This window comes from Eriocheir sinensis, chromosome 32 (genome assembly GCF_024679095.1).
Source record: "Eriocheir sinensis breed Jianghai 21 chromosome 32, ASM2467909v1, whole genome shotgun sequence".
Taxonomy (NCBI): Eukaryota; Metazoa; Arthropoda; class Malacostraca; order Decapoda; family Varunidae; genus Eriocheir; species Eriocheir sinensis.
In genome coordinates, this window is record NC_066540.1 from 10,458,513 (window position 1) to 10,469,362 (window position 10,850).

The window sequence follows — 10,850 nt, forward strand, 5'->3', positions numbered from 1 at the left end:
GTGACCGTTACAATCCCTCAAACTAACGTCCTATAGCTTTTCTTTCCTGTCTTTCAAAAGCTTTTGAATCAATCCTTAACCGGAAGATTCATAAGCATCTATCCACTTCTGATCTTCTATCTGATCGCCAGTATCGGTTCCGCAAAGGGCGTTCTACTGGTGATCTTGCTTTCTTAACTGACTCTTGGTCATCCGCTCCGTTTCGGTGAAACTTTCTCAATTACCATAGACATATCGAAGGCTTTCGATAGAGTCTGGCACAGGCCTTTGCTTTGTAAACTACCTTCCTACGGATTCCCTCCCTCTCTCTGTACCTTTATCTCCGGTTTCCTTTCCGGCCGTTCTATTTCTGCTGCGGTAGACGGTCACTATTCTTCCCCTAAATCTATCAACAGTGGTGTCCCGCAGCCCTCTGTCCTATCTCCCACTCTCTTCCTGTTATTCATCAATGATCTTTCCATAACAAACTGTCCTATCCACTCGTACGATGATGACTCTACTCTGCATTCTTCAACTTCGTTCAACAGAAGACCCTCACAACAGGAATTACGGAGGAACCTTGTGTCCTGCAACGCCTTAAAAACCCAATGTCTCCACCTATCAACTCGACATAATCTTCCAAACACCTATCCCCTATTCTTCGACAACATTCAGTTATCACCTTCTTCTACACTAACATCCTCGGTCTTTCCTTAACTCAAAATCTTAACTTGAAACTTCACTTCTCCTCTCTTACTAAATCAGCTCCCTCGAGGTTAGGAGTTCTGTATCGTCTCCGCCAGTTCTTTTCCTCCACACAGATGCTGTCCATATACCTGTCCGCCCTCGAATGGGCTAGGCATCTCACGTGTGAGGGGGGCTCCACACACACCCCTTTTGGACAGGGTTGAGTCTAACGACCGTACCATAAATCAACCCCTTCGATTGTCAAACATCTTCGGCCATTTTCTGCTATCATAAAAATCGAAGGCTTTTTTTTTCCAGAAGGGAAGGGAAGGTGTTGGAAGGCGAAATTGTTGGAATCTGGCAAGGGGTCGGGACAGGCACATCTTCGTCACCCCCTTCGCATATTTTATGAGTCAAACCTGTATTTCTTTCATTGATATAGTAGCAAATGATTCAGGAGTTATAAGAAAATTTATTTGATCTAATATGAATCTGTAAAATATTTTAAATAAATTATTTAAAATGTTGTTGAAGACTTTAGGGTTGTATCATGACTTTTAACCCTTGCCGTGTCAACACACCTGCTTGATTAACTCAAGCAGGTAGTCTTTTGTTATAGAGGTTTTGCAGTGGCGTCACGAAATAGCGTCGTCTGCACCTTGTGCGTCGTCTGCAAACCCGCTGGTGGTCACCTCCCCAGCAGAGTGAGCAGACGCACCACGTGTGCCCCATCCCTAAGTCACTACCCGCGGGCAAATGGCAGGACCTTCAGCATCATTTGTGTTAAGTGATTACGCGAGATCGCTTGAGAATGCTGCGAAGCTAAATACATCGAAAAAATCAGTGCTTTTGGAGGAGGAGACTGGTAGACTGGCTGTCTACCTGGCTGGCTGGCTGTCTGGTTGACTGGTGGGTTGACTGGTTGCCTGGTGGTTTGATTGGCTGCCTGATTGGTAAAGTGACTGTCTGTTTAACTGACCGACTGGATGGCTGGCTGGTTGACTGGGTGACTGATTGGGTGGTTGACTGACTGGCTGATTGGTTGGCTGGTTGACTGGCTGATTGGTTGGTTGGCTAACTGTCTGGCTGGTCGGTTGACTGGCTGTCCCTCTGCCTGGCCGATCTGTTGCTGACCAGTGATGCCCAGGTAGGCCCAGGCAGGCAAACAGGTGAGGGCAAGTGACGACAGGTGAGGGCAGGTGACGGCAAGTCACCTTACACTACGCACTCTTGGTCACTTCCCTGCGTACACTTATATACTCCACCTAGCACTGAGCTCTGTCCCTCTGTGCACTTTGCCTCCACTGAATTTCCTTTCCTATTTTCTTCCCCTGCTTGAGCGCCGCCATGCGTGTTTGCCTCCGCCAACTCATGTAAATGCCTTTCCGGAGTAATCCCCCGCCACACAATAAGCTAGGGGACCCGGGGCAATACCTAAATGAGTGTTACCTCATGTAATAATCTGATCAGTCTTGCCTGTAATATTTATCTCTGACAAAATGAGCACTACAGAGTCGAGATGAAGCAGACGGCCGCCAGTTTTCCCTCCTCACAGCTGCTGTATCCACTTCCCCCGCTCTTCTGGATTCGCTGGAAATCTATAAAATGACACAGCATTTCTCCCGTGTCAGTTCGAACATCCAACCGCACAGCATATGTATCGCATGACGAACACACAGAGCACTTGTTTAGCCGCCACCAAGGTTTGTTTTGATAAGTGACTACCACCACTGACCACCAAGATGGCCGTGCAGGCCCGCGCTACCCCCGCACCCCCACTAATGACGTCAGCTGCAAAACCTCTATAGCTCGATCTCTTTTCTAACGGCTCCTTAATAGGCGCATCTAACATCACCAAAATGTGGGTTACAAACTTGGCGCAGGGACTGTTTTTTTGGGGGGGGTTGAAGGTAACGGGCTAAAGAGTGGCCTATCCGGATTTTTTAAATTTATTTATTAATGATCCACGAGACATCCTAAATTTAAATCAAAGTATGTGCTTATCTTTGTATTCGTTCATACACACACTGGTAATATTTCTGTGGGGTCTGATTCATTTATTAGAGTGAAATTCTAGTGTGAAAAACAATCATAAATTCGTGTCACTGGTAAAAATTAAACTAGTAATTCAAGTTTTGCCACCATGAAATATACACAAATAGATAAATATGAAAGCTCACGAAGTCACAATAAGTGACATCACCTGCTTTGCGCAGTAAAAATATGCTATTTCAAAATGGCCGGTGTGCTGCCTCGGGCCTCGAGGCTACAGACCAACGTTGCTAGATTGTCGTACTCAGCCGATTATATTTCCCGACTTCCTACCCCTAAACTGTCTACTGTGCTCCAATAATGAAACTAATTTATAGTTATCGTTAAAAGAGTTTGATTCTGATGTTTCTCGGCAATAGTTAGGCGTCAGAAACAGGTAAATACTATGCTCTGAGTACGACAATCTGGCAACAGTGGCTATACGTATTTTCATATTATTGTTCTGTTGTTTGTTCAATGTTGTGTTCAAGAAAAAAATACTCATAATTTTAGCTAGTTTTTGGTTATAAGGATTCTTTACGAAATACAATTATAACGTACGCTACCTCCTCTACCTTAGGAAACGTCCTGAATCCTGGATCGGCTATGGTGATGTTAGGTGCGCCTATTGCTTGACGGGATGTAGCGAAGGGCGATGAAGTGGTAGCAGCGGGCACTTGTTGACTTCTGGCTGACTGTGTGCGTGGAGCGGTGGAGAGGTGGAAACACGAGCCGCCAGGGATGTCAACCCTACCACTCACGCTATGTACGTAATTTTACCAAAATATATATTTACCATTCAATCAACCATTTTATTTGTGATCATTCATCGAAAAATATGTATACTCACACTAATAATTATGTGTAAAATGCTTCAATTATCATGATTTTCATGTAGAGGTGTTTGCAAAAGCTAGCAATCGAACCCCTCGGAAGGGATCGAAGGAGTCGGGGTCAACTTATAGTGTCCAACAGAAAGGGAACGGGAAGGGGAAGGTAGTGGGGAGATGTATGGTACGGCCGTATGGCTCTTCATCTCATCAACTCCCCTTCTCTCACTGATATCAGTCTCCTACCTCTTAAATTCCGCCGCAGTGTTGCCTCTCTTTCTGTCTTCTGTCGATATTTTCATGCTGACTGCTCTTGTAAACTTGCTAACTGCATGCCTCCTCCTTTCCCGCGGCCCCGCTGCACTCGTCTTTCTACTCTTGCTCACCCCTATACTGCCCAAATCCCATATGCAAGAGTTAACCACCATCTTCTTTCCTTTATCCCTTCTGCTGGTCAACTCTGGAACAGCCTTTCTTTATCTGTACTTCCTCCTGCCTATGACTTGACCTCTTTCATGAGGAGTGTCAAGATACCTCCCGAATTTGACCTCTCTTTTGGCCTCTTGTTCTATTTTTCTTTTGTTGGAGTAGCGCTTGGCGGGCTTTTTTGTTGGTACTTTGTTTTAGGGCCCTTGAGCTCTCTCCCTTGCTGTAAAAAAGAAATCAGTTAGACAGATTCTTGAACTAGGCTTAATCCCATTTTCATGCTAATGAATATATATGTTGCATGATCAATTTATAGTAAGATAGATGACAGGGTTGTGAATATTAGCACCAGGGTAATCCAAAGAAAAGCGATGTTATTCCTCTTTATGTAAGGTAAAAAATATGTTGGGAGTACCGGTATACTCTATAGCTCCGTCCCGTTGGTCCTTTGAGCCTTTGGTGGGCAGTCGGTCCACAGCCCACCCAGCTGTTCGTCCTCCCTTTTGGGCTGGTCAGTATAGATGGGTACCAGGGAAGGTAAACAGTGGTAATCCGGTGTGGGGTCAAATCTTATCCCTCCGTCATAGTCCATCCCATCTTGAACTGCGCATCGCGGAACCCAATTTTTACTATCACAGAGCAACTATATAAGTGAACCATCTAAGTGTAAAACAGTACCAAGGAGGACCTAAAAAGCGATGCAAAGCGGAACAGGTAGCAAGAAGACGAGTGATTGTTGATATCCTACAGTTATATACATACATACATCATCATTTGCTTTTATAATAATATAGATAATTTTGGGTGGGACAGATCCCGACAAGCAGTCGACAAAAGACACGGTACCGTGTCGAAATTCACCCACCCTGTACGTGTCTGGTATTACGTTATTTCCCGCCATAGTCTCAAGGGCTAATGTGGTAAAGATGAGCAGCGAGGCTACGCATTCATGCTGTATCGTATGCCCCAACTTTACCTATTAACACATCGTAAAGACTATAGAGGGGTTGCACTGACGTCACACCGCTTCGCTTTTGTTTTACGAAAAACAACTGTCAGCCATTTTGGGAGGCACGAGCGATCACCTGAGCCCCTGCCCCCTGATGATGGCTGGCCCGTGCCTCCTGTCTTCATATCACAATCTAAGTGAATATGCAAAAAATCTGGGCAGTGAGGCTATAGGCTTCGTTATATAACTATCCATGAGGCTGCCAAATGATGATGGACATACTGTATATACATTTATTATCAAACTTCAAGATATATTTGATGATAAGAACAATGAATATATGACAAATTTAACCCCGGGCATCCCCGGGCGGTGTTTAGCAAGAACATAAGAACGTAAGGGGTTCGCAAAAAGCCCACTGACCTATACTTGGCAGCCCCTGTCTATCTACCGCGAGTGGCAGTTTAGCACCTATCAGTAACAGTAATAGATGGGCCACTAACACCCACACCCACACAGTAATAGATGAACACTAACACACACAGTAATAGATGGACACTAACACACACAGTATTAGATGGTCACTAACACACCCACCCACACAGTAATAGATGGGCCACTAACACACCCACCCACACAGTAATAGATGGACACTAACACCCACACCCACACAGTAATAGATGGGCCACTAACACACCCACCCACACAGTAATGGATGGACACTAACACCCACACCCACACAGTAATAGATGGGACACTAATACCCACACGCTCACAGTAACAGATGGACACTAACACCCACACCCACACAGTAATAGATGGGCCACTAACACCAACACCAACACATTAACATAGCGGGGAAAAGCTGACGAGCTCTCTTGCGGTAAATATGTGCCTCCCAAAATGGTGGGCCTTTGCGGGGCAGCTGAGAAGTGATCAGCTGATCGCTGCTGATGACGTCAAGTTCAACCCCTCTATAGTGAATTTATTATTTACTGGTAATTAAGATGTGTGTGTGTGTGTGTGTGTGTGTGTGTGTGTGTGTGTGTGTGTGTGTGTGTGTGTGTGTGTGTGTGTGTGTGTGTGTGTGTGTGTGTGTGTGTGTATGTGTGTGTATTATTTACCTATTTGTATTTACCTATTTGGTTTACAGGGCCTGAGCTAAGCTCGGATAGTCCTGTCTCCTTGTCTATATATTTGTCCAATCTCTCCTTCATTTGATGGACACTCGAGATCCCCTCCTCCACAATCTCCTTCATTAGACCATTCCGCTCACCTACACTTCTATATATTAAACTGTACTTCTTTTATCCTTCAGACGTGTGTGTGTGTGTGTGTGTGTGTGTGTGTGTGTGTGTGTGTGTGTGTGTGTGTGTGTGTGTGTGTGTGTAAATAAGTTTTCCTCGGAAAAAATTCCATTCATAGCTACAAAACGAAAGGATTATCTCACGTCAAGAGCTGAATACTCTGTAACGAGGCACATTTACTTGATTATCAAATGAACTAGTTATTAACAATTGCGGCAATTAACTTTTGCTGTGTTGTGGGTGGATTAGTGGGAGGCAGCACTAGTATATATACAAGGTGAATGGGTTCCAGCGCCTCACTTGACAACCATGAAGCAAAGCAGCACTTCCCTCAAGCCAACAAGCTTCATTTTTGTCCTTCTCTTGGGATGTTCGTTTTCAACCACCATTGTCCATCCCTCGCGTGCCCAAGACTTCTTGCAATATCTGCAGCTAGAGAGACAGCACCTTATGGATTCACTCACCAACCAAGTTCAAAAGCGCTCATCCATCATTGGCCACATGGTCCCCTTCTTCTACAGGACGAGAGAGCAAGTCATGAAGGAGTTCATGGACAACTATATGCTGGTGCCAAGGGCTATCATCGGCTCCACTGCGAACCTACATCATGGTGTCAACTGTTCAGAATTCAGAGAGGGAAGCAAAGTGTATGAAAATCGTTTCCAAGCAAATTTCAGTATGAGACCCATTTGGCTTCATCGTTCAGAAACCATCAGTACGTGTCCCACGCAATACGTTGAGCGCCAGATCCAGCAAGGGTCGCTCCCAGTACAACCCGTGACTGTCCTCGAGGCCAAGTGTGTCTGTGAGGGCTCACAGTGTGCTGACGACGGCTCCGTATGTGTGGCTCTGAAATATCGTCTTCCTGTGTGGATCAAGCTGGACTCCAAGGATTACACTACAGACACTGTGGAACTGACTGTAGCTTGTGCCTGTGCCAAGAACCCAAGCCGTGAAGGTGGCTATACAAACATTGGCGAAAATTACTAATATGAAAACCTGTAAGAGTATGAATATTTTAACAACAGTTGAACACACACACACACACACACACACACACACACACATATATATATATATATATATATATATATATATATATATATATATATATATATATATATATATATATATATATATATATATATATATATAGCCTATTTGTTTATTTCTTTATCAATTCAAATATATAGCTAAAGAGTTGATTTTTAAATCAGAATGAGTACCTTACAGAATCATTAGATTATGAGTAACGTACAGATAGTGTTTGAAATCATGTTTGAAGCAACTACATTCATTCTCGCCTCAGCAGATGGTGTGCAAGACAATGCCTTGGCAGTTTTTTTAGGTGTTCACTATTAACATACCAAGCAACTAACTCATTTCTTTGATTAATTGGCTGACGAAATATTTCTTGACAGCTGTTCTGCATACCAATAATATGGTTTGTCCTACTACTACTACTACTACTACTACTACTACTACTACTACTACTACTACTACTACTACTTCTACTACTATCAGTATAACATGGGGAGATTCATAAATATTCATCATTATTGCATGTGACAATTCAAACTCTGATATTTTCGTGTATGACTGCTGCTGCCCTTCAATACTGAGTCAAGTGAACCCTCATCTGTAGTTCGAATGTAACAGGTGTATCTGTTGAGCAACTTATACGTATATTCATGCCAAGATCAGACGTAAGAAAATACAGAGAATGAGTCGTGAAAGTTTTGAAGCACGGAAATTAACACAAATGAAAAAAATAACATTGGTAAAAGTAAACCTATAGGGAAATGGCAACAGAAAGTGATTGAGAAAAATCTTAGAACGGTGTTGATTGCTTTGGAATATGATATCATTAACCACAAATGGAAAATTGTGTAATATCTGTGACGAGTGAAATTTAACTAGTGTATTATTTTGTGATAAGCAAAGCTGAAAATAATATTCTTTATGTGTCCAGATCATGAAAAAGCACCCCTGTCAGGATCCTTTACTCCCCTAACCATCCTGTAATGACCCAGTTTACATTATGTTCTGTGTTGGCTCATGGGTGATATACCGTGTTCGGTGTAGGCCTACCTACTTTTGTGTTCATTATCATGATACCAAAATTAGCACAGTTTAATGGTAATTCTCAATGTTATTTTGTTAGAATAGAATATGTCTGGCCGGGGTTACCTGTCCCTCATACTACTTTTCCTTATATACGTTGCCGCTATGTGGGCAATCAGTTGATTAGCTTTAGATACGCTTAGGAGAGAGCGGCGGACGTGTATGAGTTGTGTAGGAGAGAGAACAAGGAGAAATTACTCTCCGCATTGTGAAAACTGTTGACAGAGTAAAGCAGACAAATTCTGGGACTGAAGGCGCCATTCCCCCCGACAGTTCTTGAAGGAGACGCTAGCTCGTCGCAGCAAGCAACCCTACACATCATAGACGCCATGAGCCTCCCGCTCTCTCCCGCTCTCCTGTGAAATAAAGTTATGTTTTAAGGTCTTCAACATAAGAGGTTAGGAAGTTAAGTGTTGGCCTGAAGGACTGAAATTTTCGGCATTATGTAACACCAGTGATTGACATTTGTCTTGTAATACTCATCAAAGTATAATGGAGTAATCATAGTAGTATTTCAAACACCTAATCGTCTAAAATGAAAAATAAATAATTGATGAGTTGGATGCAAATATCCATATGTTTTACTCTCTCTCTCTCTCTCTCTCTCTCTCTCTCTCTCTCTCTCTCTCTCTCTCTCTCTCTCTCTCTCTCTCTCTCTCCTTAAACAGTGTAAACTTAGGATACCACATTGTTAGTTAGCTAGACACCCACAAATGGATTTCATAAACGCATCTGACGCCGTTCTGTGTATGGCTAGGATCCCACATTATTGAAACATTCGTGTGTTGACCTACCACACAACATGGGGCGACCATACCCATCCGAAAGAGAAACGAAATGTAAGAAATGTATTCATTATATTATAAACACTTATGAATAATAAATAAATATGCTATTATTCTACTTCTGTTATTATTTCACTTCTCTTTTTCAATCAGTAACTCTGTAATCACAACAAGTACAAGATTTTAAAACAACGCGTGGTCGCGCGTGTGTTGAGGGTGCCACAATCAAAACAAACATATCTGAGTTGGACAAGAAGTTGAGAAAGTTTTCGTTATAATGGTACATATAATATATAAGTATATGTAATATAGTGAAAATACGAAGCATCATAGGGGAATGTTCGAATAAATGGTTATACATGAGTGTTGTTGCACGGTTAAATACTGAAACCACTGAAAGACCATCGGTATTTCAGCTTCTCGCCCCACGCAGGTACACATTCCTACCCCTACCTCATTATATAGAGCAGTGATTCCCAATTATTTAGCACTTGCGACCCCTTTACCAAAAGCTTCAAACTCACGCGACCCCCTGCTATCAGCAGCTTGCAAGCATCAGCTAGGGCCTGTATGACTTGGGTTGCTTGTCAACACCACTGCCCTCGCCACACACGAGCCGCCAGCAAGGGTGTTATAACTGTTATTCTACTAGGTAATTCTATACAAGAAGTCCGCCTCCCCTTCCGCCACTCCAGACCCCCCCTACCCCCCAACACAACCCTGGGGACTTGCAATCTATTGTAAGATAACCTAGCAGCCGGTCTCTTGATGAGTGTCGGGCGTGTCACCCCCCCACCACCGCCGCCCAAATTCGTCCCGCGCTGCGTTATTTTCGACAGCACCCCACATCATAACTTCCTAGGGAAAAAGATCGTAGAAGTTTTTTAAGGATTTCTTTAGGGAAATTTTGGAAGTCCATTCTTTAAGTACTCCCAGTTCCTCTTGAGCTGTTGCTGGGTTTTGCCTTCCGACACCGAGAAGTTCACATTGAAGTTCTCGGTGATCCTCTCCCATGCTGTTTTGCGTGCCAAAACAGAACTGTAGTCCGATGGCTTCCTGTGGACGACCGAATTGTCTCTTATTTGGTTCACAGTTTCTATGAATAAGAAAGCGGGAAGGTCTTGTCTCTTGTAGCCATTTTCAAAGAATGCGGCGCTATACTACATCAGCTGATACACATGCGGGCCAGCCTAGGGCGGGAGCTACCAACCTTTGCAAATCGTCCGCAATTCTGTGGTATGCTAGGTCACGAGTGTTGTTGTCTAGCTAACAACACACTACTTGGTTTGCGAGTGTTTAAGAAATCGAAACATAACTTTCGAGTGCTAGCACACCACAGTGGTGTGTTGACCTACGAAACGAAATTTTAGAAGTTTAAGAAAACGGAAACGGACGTTTTCTTAAACAGTGTAAACCCAGGATACCATATTTTTAGTTAACTAAACACCCACAAATGGATTTCATAAACGCATCTGACGCCGTTTTGTGTATGGCTAGGATCCCACGTTATTGGAACATTCGTGGGAAAGCCTAACCTAACCTAACCTACGTTCTCCCACAAGGCGCCCCGAGGCCCCACTAACTTTTTAAAATCGTTAGCGGCGTTTCTAGCAATTTGTGAAGCATAGGCCTCTATATGGGGTTCAAAATGCATAGAATAATGACATTTAACCGATGAGAAGTGTGAGAAGTACCACTGTGAGGCGGAGAATAAAGTAAAATATACCCAATT

At 43.3% G+C, this 10,850-nt stretch overlaps 1 protein-coding gene across 1 annotated transcript; it reads left to right on the forward strand.

Moving 5' to 3' along the window:
* The first annotated feature begins 6,476 nt into the window (after positions 1-6,476).
* LOC127006472 (uncharacterized) lies at positions 6,477-7,263 on the forward strand. The gene has a single exon (XM_050876413.1). It carries the CDS (start codon positions 6,519-6,521, stop codon positions 7,197-7,199), a length of 681 nt encoding a protein of 226 aa, XP_050732370.1. The 5' UTR covers positions 6,477-6,518; the 3' UTR covers positions 7,200-7,263.
* Positions 7,264-10,850: the final 3,587 nt, after the last annotated feature.

Coding starts and splice junctions, on each gene's coding strand:
- LOC127006472 (XM_050876413.1), top strand. CDS start 6,519: ATGAAGCAAAGCAGCACTTCCCTCAAGCCAACAAGCTTCATTTTTGTC.